This window comes from Egretta garzetta, unplaced genomic scaffold, assembly GCF_000687185.1.
Source record: "Egretta garzetta isolate BGI_Z169 unplaced genomic scaffold, ASM68718v1 scaffold25, whole genome shotgun sequence".
In the NCBI taxonomy this organism is placed as follows: Eukaryota; Metazoa; Chordata; class Aves; order Pelecaniformes; family Ardeidae; genus Egretta; species Egretta garzetta.
Genome location: NW_009259800.1, coordinates 2,667,364 through 2,685,800, shown reverse-complemented (window position 1 = coordinate 2,685,800; position 18,437 = coordinate 2,667,364). Strand labels below are relative to the sequence as shown.

General features: G+C 44.1%; 1 protein-coding gene across 1 annotated transcript in view; it reads right to left on the bottom strand.

Annotated features, from left to right (window-relative positions):
• Positions 1 to 18,437, bottom strand: part of FBRSL1 (fibrosin like 1) — a 403,985-nt gene that overhangs the window by 1,901 nt on the left and 383,647 nt on the right. Inside the window, exons 10-18 of the mRNA XM_035895374.1 lie at positions 16,577 to 16,627; positions 15,536 to 15,631; positions 12,060 to 12,131; positions 11,447 to 11,485; positions 10,510 to 10,581; positions 9,080 to 9,212; positions 4,859 to 4,936; positions 3,011 to 3,094; positions 1,756 to 1,996 (exon numbers count right to left, since the gene is read on the bottom strand). Coding sequence (XP_035751267.1) covers positions 1,756 to 1,996; positions 3,011 to 3,094; positions 4,859 to 4,936; positions 9,080 to 9,212; positions 10,510 to 10,581; positions 11,447 to 11,485; positions 12,060 to 12,131; positions 15,536 to 15,631; positions 16,577 to 16,627 — 866 coding nt within the window. The remainder of the gene's footprint in view (positions 1 to 1,755; positions 1,997 to 3,010; positions 3,095 to 4,858; positions 4,937 to 9,079; positions 9,213 to 10,509; positions 10,582 to 11,446; positions 11,486 to 12,059; positions 12,132 to 15,535; positions 15,632 to 16,576; positions 16,628 to 18,437) is intronic.

Here is an 18,437-nt window from a genome sequence, read left to right as displayed (position 1 = left end):
AGAATTCTAGACAGCTTATTTTTTTAAAAAGATACTTATTGTGTGTTTATACACACATCTGGCTGCCAGACAATGATCTTCTTGGCTGTAACACTCTTAACTCAGGCTCCTTTTCTAAAACATGGATCCAGGCGCACAAAACAGAAGCCTACAGAAATGTATGTAGCTCCTCCACGAGAAAGCCTCGTCGACTGGAAGCAGTCATAACATGATGCTTACTTTCTTACGGAGCTGCAGGAGAGATTTTGTGGTTGGCAGTTTTGGCAGGTAAGCTAGGTGCTTAAGGAAAAACTGCCCAAATAGGCCATGGAACCGAGCGATCGACCCCTGTTTCAAGAGGCCCTGCTATGAGGAACAAGGGGTTTGATGACAATGTCCATGGCTTAGAAAGAGCGGCATGAGAACGGGGTTTATATTTCTAACGGCACCTCTATCTCTGAGCAAGTCAATTAGTCACCGTTACTCCCACCTCTTTAAGAGGGGAATAAATAATGCTCACCTTTTAAAAGCACTTTGCTCTGAATGAGAGACACTTTAAATGCAAAGTATGATGGTGTGATTGAGAGAACTGCATTATGCAGTTGAGAGGCTCACTAAGTTTTATGCTGGGTTTGCTTTTGAGAACTGTAAGACCCCAGTGCTGAAAACTGGAGGTGTTTTGGGGAGTTCTCTAAGTGTTTATCCCTTATGATTACATTTGCTAACCCAGCTTTCTTCCTCTGTGGTAGTCCCAATTGCTGGTCAAGGATGTGGTTTATTAAACCCATGTCCAAACAGGGATGCTGGGGACAGCTTAAGCTGAATTAATAGAAATGTAATAGAGCTGTTAACCCTTGTATGAACACTCTTGAGAGTAAAGTAACCTTGGTTTGCAAATGAATTACGCTAAAGGCAAGAAGGGAGCTTCCACCTGATCGACTCTCCATGCAAGGGTGTCAGACAACTTAACAGTTAAAGCAAGGTGATTTTCAGCCTACTGCTTCCATACAATCTTGTTCACAGACCCTGTCTGAAGAGCTCATTAAAAGCACTCCAGGCAAACTATGAACCCCCTAGCACTAGTCAAATGCACACATCTAAGGCTTGCAGGCTGTTATTGCCTACAAAGAAGTAGCCTGTTGGAGACAACCAGGCTCTGAAATATAACGGGCTTTACAGCTTCAAAATCATCTGACTGGAAGCTAATGAAGTGTCTATGGCCCAGGTGATACGGTTTTGTCATCATTAATAAGGGTTTGTCTAGAATGCCATTTTTTAAAATCAGTTTTGCTAATGGATTCATGCACACTGCTCCAGATACAGACATTTGCATTTTTATCTCGTTAATGTCCAGGTAACATTTGAATTCATCAGCATATCTGTACATTAATGAGAACTATGACTGTTTCCAAAGGACTCATCACAATGCTACCTTCATGATTTCAGAATACACAGCAATCCTAAAGCAGTTGCATTGAAAACAGCCGAGTATACCCTGAAAACACAGCGACATGCTCATTTCCTCAGCCTGGTGCTTTTCATTGACCTACTAGCGGAGACTGACTTACCATATTTCCACAGAGGACAAATCCTAAAAGGCAAAGAGGGGTTTTTTGTGTTGCTAATACTTGTGCTTATCTGAGGGAGAGGCCTAACAGCTGCTTCAAAGACAAGCAACGTTTTGCGCTAAAGATTGTTTTAAGATTGGAAAAATTAGAAAAAATATAAAGGAAAAAGAGGCCCAGAAGGAAGTGCTCAAAATTGTGCGCTGCTTACCTCTCTTTGTCTCTGTCGTCTTTACTCAGAGAAAGGTCCCTCTTCTCGGGCTCTCGCTCCCGCTCTCTGTCTCTGTCATGGTTTGTCACTGAAGAGCTTCGCTCGGAATCGGTGGGCTTGGGCCACTGTGGAGGTGTTGGGAAGGACGGTGGGGTCCGATGGAGTCTGTTCCATGGCTCATGGGGATTATTGAAATTCTGCAGGTTTGGGCCATCTTTGTGAGTAAAAATGTTGTTGTGAGCTAGAATAATGGCAGGGGGAGGAAGAGTTACAAATAATTCAAACCAAATCATCACATACACGTTTTTTGCACAATGCTAATCACAACCAGAACTGCCCTTCCAAGACTTTTTAATACGGAGCTAACAGCGAGGGGGGGCTACTAGCAGGTGGACACAGATACCTCCAACACTGGGGGAAAGATCCACCAGCTCTTTTAAGGCTATCAGCAGAGGAAGCTTTAACTATACAGCTAGAGATGATGGAAAAGGCCCAGCTCCTCTTCCCCCCCCACCCCGGCAAGGGTTCCAGCATAAAAGCAATATTCTTCCTCAGCTCCCCTCCCTGGCAAAAACTTTAATTTGTGGGTAGTTACAAGCAATCAGCTGCCTGCAGCTGAGGATTCAGGGGCTTTTTTGTTAAAGAAACCAGACTATTTGGTGGTATGTATGTGTGTGTATAAAAACAGAACTTGGCTGTAGGCTTTTTAGAACAGTCACTTGATTTTCCTCCATCAATCTTCAACTGATTCCTGTTGCACCACGAGATGCAAAAGCATGCTCTCTTATGTGTGGCTCTCAAGCATGTCTTGCCTACAGGTAACATGTTTTCGAAGTAAAATAATTTTATACAGGTAATTTAAACTTCAGACAATGGTTACAGAGGGAGTCTACACGCTGAATTAGGAGAATTATCAATAGCTGTCCCACTGCACGTCTTCGCCGTTGAAGGGTGTTACTTTAGATGCCCATAGGGACCCAGAGCTCAGTGGGGTCTTGCAGCTCTAGCACCTCTAGGAGCACACAAGGTACCAACCTTCAGCAGTGAGGAGACACAGAGCACAGCTAGTGATGCCTGTGACATGCAGAAAAGCTCCCACCGCAGAGACCTGGAAATCTTAGGTGCAGTGTTTTCAGATAGGAGAATGGAGGTTAGGAATTAAACTTCTTTAAAAACTACCACCAGCTGCTGTAAATATTAGCATGTGGCTTTTCTGGAAGGGATGTTTGTCTGCAGTAACCCAGCCAGTACTTACTCAGAGCATGACTGCCTAATCCTCCAAAGGCATTGCTGCCTAAGTTCCCAAGGCCGCTGAAGGTGCTTGACCTGCTAAATGGATCTGGAAAGGCAAACAGGGATTTAGCAGGCATTTAGCCAAGAATGTTGGAGAATGAAACGCACCCCTCCCCTTCTTAACGGTCTGAATCCAAGTAGGATTAGGCCAGACTTTAAGCTGATCCTTCTCATTGCAAGGTTCTTTGCACAGAAAATTCCCATCATGTTAAAATGGAGAAGGGATTCAGTGCTCACTCTGCAAACAGGTGCTGTAATAAACTTTTGTATGCCAGTCAGAGGGGAGGTAGAAATTAAGGTCTAATAGCTGAAATTAGGGTGGCTGCTGCTGAGCTATAACTCTCCTTCCTTACCAGTACTAATAATAGAAGCATTGAAATTGCCTTGAAAAAGAACCTCAGCAGGCTCCTCGGTCAGCAGACCGAGGGGATGCATCGCTTCACTCTTGCTTCCATACACAACTTTCTACCCTCTTTGTAACAGCACAGAGAGACAGTCCTAAGCTAACTGCTATGGACATCCATCCTTACAGCAACTAACTTTGGCCTGTTTGTGCCCAAATCCTCTCCCATAATAGCTTCCTTGATCCCAGCGGTGGTGGAAATGGTAGCGTAGTCTTAGGAGCTACTATGACAAGGGGATGGGGGCTTGTAGCCTTTGAGGCAAAAGATGAATCTTGCCCTTCCCAGTCAAGTTATCTGATCATTTGGCTACTGTCACTTGTTTTTATAAAAAGTCCTGCCTTTTTTTCTTTTTTTTCATTAAAGGCACCCATCATCAAAAGAGGTTCCTCCCTGAGCAGATAGCCTGACTCGGGTTTCCGCTCTCCAGAGATGGCTATGGGTTATATCGTACCAGTGTACTCGTTTTCTTTCCTACTGGTCATCTCTAAACAACTCCTCCTTCTGCCCACTGGCTTTTTGACTGTCCCTTTAAAGTCTTTCACTTGCCATGTCATAAGAGGTGTGCTGCTCTCCACTTCCCCACGGATATCCTTGTATTTAAAGTATCAAGGCAAACAGTACAAATAGCTTGGATCTTAAAGCAAACAGCTATTTGCTTATTTACTGATTTTTAAATAGCTGTTCTTGCCCTTCCCCTTTGATGTTAAGTAGTTGAGTGACTCTGTAGAGATACAGTTAATTTTGACAGAATGTTCAGGAATTGATGTAAATCTGGGTATTTGCAACAGAAAAAAAAGTCTACTAGGTCATGCGGCATGCCACATTTACTGATTGGATGAGTGTTACAAAAACATTAATCAACAGAGCTTGAACTTTAATTGGCAATGAGCTGCTTGTGAGCTTCTAAAATGAGGAAATTTGAGAAAATCAGGCTCTACTTACTGCCAATTAGGAAACTGAAAGGCTGGCAAAATGCGCAGAACAGCTATTTGCCAGGAACTGCTCACTGAACTTTATTCAAGAACCTAGCCAAGAACTTTCATAGGTGGGAAACGTTACAGGAGGAGCCCATTTTAAGCTGTGGCTTGTCTGAGGTACCTTTGCATAAATTTCCCCCATTTTCTTGGGCACAGCAGCACAGAAGGGCTCTACAGGTCACATTTCAGCTCCTGTGCAGTGTGCCAGTGGTGACAGACTTGCCTGCTCTGCAATGCCCTCTTCTCTGGCAGGAGTCTGCTAATCCTGCCCCTCTCCTTTGGAGGAGAGCAGAGGCTGGGGCAGGTGGGAGGGCTTCCCACTTAGCTTCTCCCTCCCCTAGTGCTACAGTGCCCCCAGGCAGGACCACACAGGAGAGCCAGGAATGGGTCAGAGGTATAAAGGTGAAGGCAGGGTTTACTTACACTTACCTGCCAAGTGGTTAGTAGGCAGGAAACTGCTGTGATGAGGTGAAGGACCAAAAGGGGTGGTGGCTGGATGTGTCGCACCTGTGAGAACAAGGTCCCTTTTTAGTTCAGTGGCAAGTGACTGCTTGCATAAACAGAGGTCCTGGCCATCACAGTCAAGAACCAGATGTGAAGGCACAGGCCAGATTTAAACACAGCAAAGGCGGGGGAAGACCCCAAACAGCAGCCGAGTGAGCTACAGGCTGGATTTCTCCAGGTGCCCTTTACTGGAGTCTGTGGGCACCAGGAGGCAGGAGGAGACCTTGCACCCAACACTGCCCGCTCACCTGCAGTAATGAGGCAGTGAGAAGTGAACCTCTTTGTCTGGCATTTTCAGTCATTCCTCTGTGTTTACATTAAAAAGGGTCAGCCCAGGTTATGGGCCCAGACAGAAGGTGCTCGGAAGTGACTGATTAGAGTCTATATGAAACACCAGTTAATGACAAGCGCGCAGGGAACATCAATCACGCCGCTCCCGTGAGAGCTCCATCTACGCTCTCACATCTGTCTCTGCATCCACAGGCTCCCCTCGTGGTATTTTCTTCCCTTCCCTAGACACTGCTCATTGCCACTGTGCCAGGCTACCTTGTGGGAAAGGAACACTGCGGAGCATGCTGGATTACCTTAGGTTGAGGCAAGGGGCAAGGATGGGCTGAAACAAGCCAGTCTGCCCTGTATTTCAAGGTGGACCAGGCTCATGCAGAAAATTCTGCTCTCATTTCAGAGCAGAAAATGAGAGATTTGCCTCCTTTGCAGGCAGACACATGTGAACCTGAACGGGCTTGCAGCCGCAGTGTGGAAAGCACTGATGTTACCTGCCACTGGGATACATGGTTTTTGGAGGAAGATTAACTCCTGCGTATCCTGCAAATGACAGTATGTTTGGGCAATCTCATGGGCCTGGCTTTTGCCCCCTAAGATCAGTACAGATGATTTTCAGGATGTACCTGAAATCAATTTTTGAATATTTATGTTTCAGATGTGTGTCACAAAACGTTTCTGTGGCTCCAGTATTACAGTGACAAGACCAGCCCTCTCCAACTGTTTCGACTGTGAACGTCCTTTCGGTGCCTCCTCCCTGCCAGTACTTCCACTACAGCAGACAAAGCAGAATTAGCAATGATCATAACTTTCAGACTCTGCCTGGATGCAAAGACAACTTCTGCCTCCCTTGCAGAAAGCAAGGCCTGCCATACCTGCACGTTAACTGTCTCATTTTGTTAGAAACTAGTAATTCCACACAATGACAGAAGCAGCACTTTCCTGAGGACATGTTAAGTCATGCGCAAAATAGACCGACACCTAAATAAAGCTTTTCAGTCCTCTTGTCTCGTATACTTTGTTGGTAAAAAGTTAACATCCCTAAATACTGGGAAGAGTAAAAGGTCAACTCCAGTGAACGTCAGCAGCCGTACTGGGCATGAACATGGGCTACTCACTAACAGCTCGCTTACCCAGTCACTGCTTTCTCAAGTGATAACTTTCTATCATAGAAAAGAGGATTATGATTCTTCTCCTCCCACCTGGCACTCCAGCTCCCCTGTCACCTTCACCACAAAGACTTCCACCTCCTCTGTGGCCCGTACGAATTATTCCCACCAGCAGCAGGGCTGCTCTGGCAATTTCCTGCCCCTCATCTCCAAGCCACATCAAATGCACGTTTCCACCATGTCTCATCAGTGCTGCTAACGCTATGGAAGGTCAGAGCAAAAGCTGGGGGAACTGGAGAGAAGAAATTAATATACACAGGAGAAGCTGCATCCTTAAACAAAGACCAAACAGCATTTTATGGAGGAGCTGGTCAGTCCCTGACCCCATCTTCCTTGGTGACAGAGTCCCTTAACAGACGGTCATTGTAAAACACACTCATGTGTCCAGAACATGAGCAGACTATAAAACCAGAGAGGGAGACGGAGCTGCATGTCCCTCACCAGCTTGGGCACCACAAACCTAAGCAGCCAGAAAATGAGTTGAGGAAACTTAAGAGAGACCACGGCAACGAGACCTGGAGTTATCTATAAACATTCTGACTGCTCCAGTGCTTCAAGACGGATGGAGACTGTCATCTTTCTAATCCTTTAAGATTTCAGAAGGTGTATAATGGATGGGACATTTCTTCAAAGGAGACGGCTTACAAACTCAACTACACGAGCTGATAATAAAAAATCCTCCCGAGAAAGCCAGGAGCGGCATTGCGGGCTGTCAGGTAGTTATTAAATATAGTGTCTGCCAGGCAGCCGAACATCCGTCCTGAAGACAGGTGGCCCTAAGATAACTTATGTCTCCCACAGTAACTAGGCAATGCAGCAGAACCAATGATTCACGTCAACTGCACGCTTGTTCGATAAGGTGAAAAGAATGCCTCGGATATTGCAGAGTAAAAGATTTATTCATCTATATATTACTGCTGCAATGTTTGTTCACTTTGATAGCACTCTTTACCTAGATTTACCGTGTGATGGCTCTTGTGATTAATATACTCACAGACAAGTTGCTGTAAGGTTGTTTATCTCTAGTGAAAGTTTTCTATTAATTTGCCTTCTTTAAGGTTTCTATTCCATACTATTTCCCCTCCTGCTTTTATGAATGGAAAAGCAAGCCACGCTTGCATCGTTAAGAGAAAAAGCTCAAGATACCAACTGGACTGGTGCTTTTCTGCCCATTCAGGTAAACTCGGCCCTTCAGTAGCAAAACCATACATGAAACAAGATTCTTGTAATGACAACATGGGACAGAGTGAGGACGGTGATAAGGAAACAGCTGCCGTAGGAAAACAGTCAGAGGTTTGTAAATAAGCTGTGCTTATGCATCCAAGCAGATGCCATAAATACCTTGGCCCCGTACTATCAAAGTACCTTTACAGAGACCAAAATAGAGGGTAGCATCCTACAATGTACAGCTAGTATCAGCACTGATTATATGTGGTAGAAACGTGCATTTGAGGTTTAAGAATTTCCATCTGCAGATAAGGGCAGAAAGACAGACTGAACCACTGGTGGAGTTCCTGAAGCCTATCCGCCATCTGCATGTGAAACTCAGTTCTCACAGAGGTTTCAGCTTGATCCTCATCTGTTGCTTCTCTGTCAAGTTGGGGACAGAATTCAGAACATTTCTAACCTCATCCACTTCAACAGGGTTGAACCAAGGCTGAATATAACAAGGTCTCCACTGAGTTGGAATGAGAGTGCAATATTGCATCATAAAACCAGAGTAAAGTTAGAAAAGAAAATTACATTATTTGCCATTTAATTACATACATCAAGAGCTAAGTTACATCTCATCAATCGATACAACTCATTCAGAAAGCTGACTTTAGCATCTCAAACATAGAAAGAAAAATCTGAAAAAGTCTAGGGGGAAAGTTAAGCCTGGAAACAGAACAAAACCAACATTTGATAGACGGACATCCACATGAATTCACAGTGACCTCCAAAACCAGAATGTCAGAGTTGCAGTCTCCCATGGTCAGAGCCATCGAGAACAGCACAGTGACGCCTACTGCACTTTGGTAATTGCATTAATTATAATTACTTCTCCAACAGATTAGAAAGCAATCGATCAATGTAGCCTGTATTTAAGTCCTTGGTTTTTTTAAATTCAATATGCCATTTTAAGCCTTAGAGATTGCTGGACTTTGTAACACATAGGGGGATTTTGTATTTAAAACCCAAACACTTCACAAATACTCCTTCTGTGATATTTTCAATGCTGTTATTGAAGTTTTCCTTTTACAAAACCCCCTTGTTTTCAGAAAACAAACAGAAATTTGGTGAGTGGAGGAGCTGAGAAGAACAACATGGCAAATATAAAAGCAAGAAAGAGACCGGAGCCACTTCCAATCCTGTGCAATGGAAACATTTTCAAGTGTTTTGTCAAAATCGCTTTTAAAAATCACTCCATAGCCTATTAATCAGGCACATAAGAACCAGCTGCACAGATGCAAATGTAGGAGCCAACTGCTGCAGCTCAGCGCCGTGCAGAGGATCCTGCGCTGGAGGCAGCGGCAGAGCCCAGCCCAGCGGCTCCCAGAGCCCCAGTTACAAAAGCCACCAGCGCCTCCACACCCCTCTGAGCCAATCTTGCCTGCTTCAATTTTTGCTGTAGAGACACACATTACATATACTGACTGTTTGGTTTTTTGTTTTTTTGGTTTTTTTCTTCCAACAAATGATGATTTGCCCTTACCTGTGGTAGAAAACAGAGGCCTGGCAAGATCCTGTGGATAATGGAAGCCTGGAAAGACTCCAGGGGCAGGAGGTCTGCTGAACAGGTCAAGTTTACCACCTATCTCTAGCTTGTGGGGATCCAGCTGCATTTGCTGTCAAATGATATAAAAACAATCTCATTATACACTTGCTTTTTTACGGGAGAAAAAGAGAGGGAGTTCAGGCTTGTTCCTGCTTAGCCCTGCCAGGGAGAGTTAGTGAGAGTGACAGCAGTGTCTCTGGTCACGTACCGCAGCCATGCTCTGACTGCCTCTGTAAGGCCATTTTGCTCCACAGCCTCTCAGCTGCTGGCCTCATCCACATGAATAAGGTCTGAAGGGAGTTCTCAGCCCCTCAGCACACACAGTGGAACATGCAACATGATACACTGAGCACGCTGCACCCCAGGATCAGTCGGAGCTCTCCGCCTGACAAAAAATATTCTGCAGGCAGAAAGCTGCCGACAGAAGTCTTGAGAGCCGGGTGAAGGACTTGTCTGTTTTGCTTCTCCAGCTTGAAAAGAGAGAGATGTTCCTCGACTATGCCCTTCCTAGTATAGCTCAGTATGCAGACAAGGGGCGAAGGACAAAGAAGACTATGAGGCTCCTCCAGAGGCCATTTTTACCCTTCCCCTATAGAAGTGAGCATGGTCAGAACTGCACCTAAGTCTCTCAATAGCTTAAAGATTATATATTTGCTTATAAAAAAAATGGACATACACCTTTTGTAGAGGCAGTAGTTACACTGCACCTACTTAAGCACTGAATAGTCTTCATTAATGGGACAAAAAAACTACAGCAGGAGCTATGAAAAAAAAATGCTACAGAAGTCCTGTTATCAGCTATTCTGCTTGCCGAAAGGAGCTCTGAGCCTGTGACAGCACCCCAGCGTACCTACATCTTGTTATCTCGTGAGTTATAAACCCCCTTCCTCTGCCCATCATCATGGCAGCGCAGAAAGCCCAACAACCTCTAACATGGCAACGATCAATCTACTTGCCTGCTCTATGTTTCGTAATACGTTCTCTACCGTATCGGTCATTTCATTAATCGGACAATACTCTATATTCCACAGCAGGTACTTGTACAGAAGGGGAATGACATTAAACACGTATGCTTTGTAAAAGAAAGACGGATTTGGGGCAAAATTACACTCCCCCTCCCTTTCTTCTCCTCTTTCTGGCTGTGCACTTGGTATCTCCTGCTCATTTTGCTACCCTTCAACCCAACTCCTTTGCCCTCAGATAAACTTTACGGTTGCTACAATAAATGTTAAAGGATTGAAAGTGTTAGTTAATCAATACAGGAAAGCTTGAGAATCACCAGCAGTAACTGCTTCCTGTTCATTGCTCACTAAAATATAATCTGCAAGCCAAAGACTTGGCTTTGTTCCAGAACCTGTCTGAATTACCTTTATCTTTTGCTGGTGATGGTAGATCTGCCAGGCGATCTGTACATGAACCGCACACCACTTCCCGGGTTTCTGCAATGGAAAGCACAAGAATTTAGATTAATTTATACGTTAGCAATCTACATCAGATAGAACGTTTCATTTCCCTTACTGTCAAACAGGCAGCTAAGCAATGAGAAAGGCTGATTACTAAAACGGCACAATAGGTGATCAACATCTTTTTCTGCACTGCAGCAGATGATGTTTAAATTAAGGAAACAAACAGGAAGAATGTGGGATGTGGGATATCTTCCTCATCTCATGGAGACCTAAGATCCCTGCCTTGTTCTTTCCTACTTGCACTCCCCCCTTCATAAACCGAAATAAACGGTGGCAAAGAACAGCGTGCCATGCTTAGGAGAAATAGTTAACAGTTCTGTTTCTGAAAAGAGCCCTGTTCATTCATCCCTGCTGCACTGCAGGCTAAGTCATGCGTGGTTATTATGGCTACTTGCATTTGGGGAGGAAAAGGGGACGGACAAACGATCACCAGGGATGAGTAGTGCCACAGCTGAACAAGTTACTGTTTTTCAGCTGAGCTGCGGTACTCACTGTAGGGTGTTTTTCTGGAACATCAGAAGCACAAATAAAACACATTGACCTAAGCCACCACGAATCTGATCACTGGTGAATGTCTGCCCATGCTCACAGTCATTTATTTCTGTGACCCTTATTTCATACTGTGAACCATTAATGCACATAAATGGATGCAAAATAAGGTTGGGATTCAACCTAAACGTTATTAATCAGAAGCGGCTAAGAGCTAACTATGACATTTTGCTTTAAATAAAGGATAAGCGTGAAATTTTCTACTGGACATGTTAAATTTCAAAAAGACATGCACAATACTTGAAGCGTGTGTGTGTGTATATATATGAATATAAAATCCCCCACAAACCTTACTTACTCTTACTGGAGGCCTATAAGGGTCTGACACCTATGGAAAAAGCAGAAATAAAACAATCAGTCTTTCCAAAACTAGCCAATATACAGAAAGGTGGGGAACTTCCTTCCTCTGAACAAGTAAAAGCATTTAGAAAGCAATGTTCCAGAGAAGTCCCCTGTGACATGGGAAACCTAAAAGGCTTAAAGAAGGCTTAAAACTTCTCTTTCATTCCTTGCACCAAACTCAGCAGAATTTTATGATAAACAAAGCAGCTTCATGCCAGCAACTGAACAGTTCAGTGCTTTTCTGAACCTTATGATCGTTCCGAAATGGAACACATAAAACTACTCTCCAAGCAATGCTTAGGGGAAAGACCTTGAAGGGGTTTCCTGCCCCATTTCCCTCTGACTTTGTTTAAAGAAGTCAATACATCCCTTTGTATTCACGACTGGTGGAGGCTACTGTTTTCTCACCAGAAAAAGAAACTTCTGTCCTGACTGCACGTTCCAAGTCTAGAAGGCCAATTTGCTCACCAGCTGCTCTCTTTTTTTTTTTTTTTTTATGAGCAATCACTGTGTTTACTGTAAATCCAGAGCTCAAAGGAAGGTTATATATTGTTGCCTACCCCTGGAGTCTTCTGCAGCAGTGTATGGTGGACTGTGCCTGGTCTACCTGCTACATCAATAGGGTTTGAAGTCTGAAAGACAAGAATAGAGCATGAATAATACTGTATCATACCAGTGGTACATTTAACATCTCTATCTGATGTTAACGGCATTAATTAGTCCATGTTTGTACTGTGCTTTGAACACGCGTATTGCTACATTAGCGCTAAATGTTATCTCTTACTGACAGCCAACAGCATTTAACCACCATGTCATCTATTATTATTTAGCAGCGGTAACAGTATTACAGCAGCACCCTAAGCCCCAGTGAAATCACAACCCCATTGTGTTATGCAGTATGCAAGTGGATGGGAAGAGACAGTCCCTGCCCCCCAAGCTTATTCTTTCGACAAAACAGGCAGGCAGTAGGAGAGAGGAGAGAAGTGGACTGACTCCCTCCACGTTTCAGGCAGCAACCAGTACAGCAGTCAGGAACAGAACAACTCAAGCATCCTAGTCCCATATTCCACCTATTGGACCATGGGCCCTCTCCGCCTGGGGCTAGATAACACAATGGCCAAAATGGCAACAGCCCATCTATTTGCTTTGACGAGGCAAAATGAGAAACCTTAGAAGGTGCTTGTGGGTCTTTTATAGCTTTGCATTGTTTGTCCCATCATTTTTCCAGCAAGAATTAAACACAGCATTGAATGGATCCCTGTTCCTCCTCCTCCTCCTCCGGATCCCACCTGTTGCCCTGTCCTAGCCGATCCCCAAGAACTCGTTCATCTTCTCACTCCGGCATTCATCCATCTCCCACTCCCAGAGCAACTGCACCTGGTGCCTCCGCACAGCTGAGCGCAAAGGGGTTAAACCTCATTCCCCAAGAGATTATTTCACTCGCATTTTAGGTCAAATTGCAGTAGATTTCAAACAGTCAAACCGTACGAGGAATGAGTAAAATCATGGGTGTGGGAGGAAAGAGAGGTTTTAATTTGTCTAAGGCTACATAAGTTCCAGACCCATTAAAAAGAGAACTCTCGTGTGTCTGTAGGTAAGTCAAAGAGCTCCCCAGGCAGATCTGTGCTCTCAGGGCCTGTCTGACAGCTGAGGTATATATAAGGTGGCAAATAAGTTACAGCTATCATACAGGCAAGAGCTTTAAGATCACAACATGTTAATAGCATGGTGTCATCCCGTCCCTTTGTCCCCTGGAGAAAGATGTAAATGCTTCCTCCAGCAAAGTAAACTGAATACTTCTGACCTTTTCAAGTTCTTAGCTTGTGAGAAATGGCCTTTGGGAAACTCACTGAGAAGTTTACCGTCAGCCTGGATTTATGTGCAGTGGATTTACACGCACAGCTGTAGGCAACCGACACGGGAAGGGGAAAAACAAACCCAAGACCTCTGCTTTGGAAAGCAAGAAGTGCAGGATTCAGCGTGCCAAAACCAAATCATCAGGTCTGCAGTGATTATGAAGGCTTTAGTCAAACAGCTTGGGAGGGAGAGAGCATGGAAAAATGATGCAGTAACGACGACTAGAGTGGCTATGCCCAGCAGTTCAGCTCTGTCTCCTCTAGGAAACCGGAAAATAATGTGCCAAAGCAGCAGATCCATTTTTCAACCTATCCCTCTTTTTTTTCAGATGTTAAGATTGCATGTAAATACAGCACCGTCCAGAGATCAAGTGATGTTAGTGATTAACCACGGCACCAGTGTGACCTTGTGCTGCTTAAACTCAAGCTAGCAAATGGTCTATGTATCTGCCATTAAAATGAATTAAAAGCTAGTTATAATACAGCATTAAGACCTGTTTAAAAATGTAAAGGGTCTGCGCTCACTTTTTCTTTCTCCCTTTGTAACTGCTTCTCTTTGGTCTAATAGTATTTTACAGTGAGACGGTATCTATAGAGCTCTGTAATGAAGATGGAAACCGAAGAGCGTGGTATCGGTGTACCAGAAGCTCCTCATTAACAGTAGCCTTGTGGCAAAACTGAGCCCTATCTTCACATTAGCAAAATTTTGCCAATTCCACCTTATTCGTGCATCTTCTTTTCTTGGAAAGTCAAGTTCATAGCCTGACAACTTGGGGTCTGTAGGGACCCCCTGGCATCCCTTGCGAGGACAGCAACAACTAACACTGGCGGACAGACTCCACCAAGGGATAGGTATGTTCTGTCCCTTTTGCTCCTTCTGCTTAGATGCAACTGCTCCTCTTATATGCCTCAGCCACTACATAGAGAACTGTTGAAAAAAGCCATGTTGGAGACATTGCTATTTGCAATGTATCCAGAAAATAAAGTAATTTAAGGGATTTGATGGACACTGAGGAAATACTCCAGCTTCCATTAAAAAAATTAAGTGGGAAGGTTGTAAGAGGCCTTATTTGCAGCAGTTGCTAATGACTGACTTCCACTGACGTCAGCGGGACAGCTGAGGGAAGCACACCCCACAGCCCTGCTTGGTATGGTTACGGAAATGACCTTCCAAATGCAAACAAAAACGGGCTGGCTACAGCCCTGGTCCTTCAAGACTTCTTACACAGCAGCAGAGCTCTATGGAAACGTGGTTCAAGATAAGAAATCTCTCAAATCACAGTACGTAAGGAAGCTAAACACCTTACATGTCACCTTACAAACGGAGTAAACCCTCCACTTTCAAACAAATGCTGTATAGATAAAATGCTTCTTTCTTGTTTGGGCGATTTAACAGTTCCTGCACCTTTAAAAATAGTTAATAAAATAACAAGTCTGGGAGGGGAAAAAAAAGCAGTGCACACCACAGAGTTCGTCAAAAATGGTGGTTATCATGGCAACATTTCCAAATGCCAATCAGCGCTAGTTGTAATGATATGTTACAGTTGCAGTGCACCTTTCAAACACGCTATCTCAAAGAAGCTTGCAGGCATTAATCAACCCTTATAAAACCCACTGCAAGATAACTTTATAGATGAGGAAGCTGAGGAACAGAAGATTTAAGCGACTTGCCCAAGGTCAGACAGTGCCGGAGCTGGGAATAAAAATTCAGCTCCTTCAAATTGCTCTACCCATTTACAGCAGTCTCTCCCTATTGTTCCCGCACTTGTACAGTCAATTTCTTATTTTTTTTTCTGGGAATAAACACAGTTTATCTTTTGCAATCTCAGACCGTTAGATTTATAAAATGATTTGAGACTCATCGGTCTATTACTAGCTGTAAATATTTCAATCAAATAACGCATTTGACTGTGTGCTTCTCCTCCAGTTTCAGTTGACCTCCCAAGTAAACCACTATATCCTTTTCCAAGGAATGATCTGTAGTGCCAAGAAAAAATTTCTGCTAAAGCGTTGGCTGCTTTGTGCAGAGGATGCTCACAGATCTGCGGGGTGATCGCTTCCAACCCTGTGCTGCACTTCTGCTAGTTAAATCATGTGCTACCAAATCACCGGAGACAGGACTCTGAACACAGTTTCTCTCCCAGCAAAAGAACAAAGCCTTCATAAGAAGAAGTTTGTACCTTCGGTTGAAATGCTCCCTGAAGTGACCCAAAGGGACCTGAATGTGGAAGCATGGGTGGCATTCCAGGCATTGCTGGAGGATAGGTTGGAAAGAACTACAAAAGAAAAAGAGATGCTTATGTCACAGGACAACTTGAACAAGAATGGAGGTAGGTGCCAAGCCTGGCACATACAAAAATAGTACTGTGTTGAACCAGTGCCACAGTGAAAATACACACTAAATTTGCTTTCAAAATTTTTAAGAGCAAAGCCAAAACTTGGAAAATGCGCTCATCTGATGAATTTTCTAGACAGTGCTGAACAAGTGTGCCTTTAAAATTTGTGGACTATTGCAGGAAGCACAGAGCATTCACCATTTTTAGAGGAATCGGAATAATTTGAGTTTTATGCTCGCTTTTGGTTAACTTTGCATTTTTCTGCAGTGGCAAACAAATTGATGCTGTTTTGAAATGTGACCTGCTTTAATTTTCAAAGCAAAAAAGAACCACAAGATGCTGCATTGCACACTAACCACAGGCAACATGCACACCACCTTGTAGTTGTGGAGGTCGGATTAAGTTTTGCTTAGGCCTCTCCTGAGCACATACAGCAGTTTTACAAGTCCCAAACCATGTAGGGTTTGTGCTTTGGAGCAGTGGAGAGCACCAGGAAGAAACCACCAGTCTGACTTACTCCTGTGACCTGAGCAAAATCTTGTGAAAGAGCCATGCACTTGGGGCTGCTGCACCGTGAGAAGCACCAGCTGCAAAGATACTGCAATGACCACTGATTTAGCAATTTCTGCGCATTCCCTGCCATCCCAGGCACAGCAATATAGAGCCACAGCAGCAAAAATGCAGTAGACAAAGCTTAAAAAAAAAAAAAAAAAAAAAAAAAAACCCAAAGAAAATTTTGTACCTTAAAAAAAAATTTAGATATCAAGACGGAAAAAGAGCTTTAGGAATGAATGAATCAAACCGCTACCAATCAATTCAAAACAAGCAAAAGAAGTGCAAGCAGACCCATTAACAAAGACACCACCTAGAAAGGTAAGCACTCACGTTGGAATGTCGAAAGTAAGGGTTGTCTAATTTGGGAGCGTACTTGTCAAACTGGAAAGAAAAGAGAAAAAAAAAAGGAAACAGGTGAGTTTGGTTTCAGCAGTAGCAGACAAATCAGGATTTCAACACAGACAAATAATCATGGCCCGTTTGTACAGCGTTTAACAGAGCAGAACTGACTGGTTATTCTGTACTCGCTCATCAGGGAGCTGACTGATTGCCCAAAGCTAACGGAGATGGAAAGGCGCTAGCGCCCGGGTGCTGCTGGGTGCGGCCGAGTCTCACCGCAGAGCCCTGGTGCAGGCCCTGGGCGACGAGGGCGCCTTCCCTATGGAGAGAGCAGTCCTGAGCAGCGGAGTGCAGGGAAGTTCAGCTCCAGGTCTAGATCTGGGATCTGCCCCTGGAGCACTCAACTAGATCACAGTCTAGAAGGTAGGGAACATTTTCCATTAGACCCCAACATCTACTGTGGGGCAACCAATCCCAATTCCCTGTATTCTGGGTTCCTGTAAGTGGCAGAATCGTTTGGAAAAGGGCTTCATTACTTTAGATGCACAAATCTCTACATATTCCCCCTCCCCTGCAAAAGAGAGAGCACCCCAGAGAAAAGGTGCTGTCAACCTTTTCCGCTCCAGCATGGGGTTTCAACACCTCCGTGTGCACAGTCTGTGCCCCTTATACATTTTTTATGACCATTTGTCCTGAATCACCTTGGAAGCAAAACCAAAGCATATATACACTGCATTTTTGAACAGTATGTACATTCTGCTGGGGAGGAGGGAGCGGGGAAGAAGGCAGGGAAGGGAGCTGTAGGACCCCATGAAAAGCTGCTTATTTGGCAAGTCAGCTGCTGCTTCACACTCCTCTATGCGCAGGAGAGTAGATTTGTAATTTCATTAATTACAGTTATTACTGGAGCCATGTCCCCTCCAGTGTAAATACCATAAATTACCAAACTCATGCAGCTGTAAATTTCAACACTCTTCTCTGTTGTTGGGATTAGCAGACCTGATCTAGTGGAATATCAGATGTGAGTGAAATACAACAAAAGAGCCTTGCAAGCTGTTTTTACTATGAAGGCTGACATCAACGGGCACGGGTGGGAGGGGAGGGAGCTGTTTGCAGGATCGGATATCAGGATTCTTAAATAACACAGGAGGTTTCTGAGAAAAGTTTCAAGATTGTTTTACACAGACCAAGAAAAGAAAGGAAGGTGTTTACACACGAGTACATTGAGCAAACACCTGGGGCTGGATTTTGAGTGGACGATATTACTTTTAATTGTCTTGCTGCTAAGCAGATTACAACCCAAGAATGTCATTGGGCAGTCAGCAGTGGGAAAGAAACGTAAAAAATATGATGCTCCTTGAGTTCTTGGTAGTTCCTCCCAAGCTCTGCTTTTGCTAGCCTTAGCAGAAGAGGGTTGGTTCTACGTTTTGGACACAGAGTGAAACTGAGAGGGGGAAAAAAGCTGAATCTTGTTCTTTCAATCTCACAAAGTAATTGCCCAAAAGTGTGTTTTAAAGTACTGACAAAATCTATTTGTAGCAGATCTCTAACAATTTTTTAACAGCTGCAGCGAAGTCCCATTGGGTCACAAGCAAATTCAATGGCAAAACGCTACCGCTTATTACATGGCCAGGAGGATCTCTCCCACAAGAAGAACCAGCCACACACAAATTAGTGCTTGTTGATGTAATCAAATAATAAATTCCAAAATCAATATAGATCAGGGAATTAGGAGGACAAGGGACAAAACTCGTATCAGATGAGATGCTGCACTACGGTGAGAGCTCCGGGTAAACAAGTACGGGCCGCTCTGCAATGAAAAGTTGTGGGGACTGCGTTTGATACTGGAGGC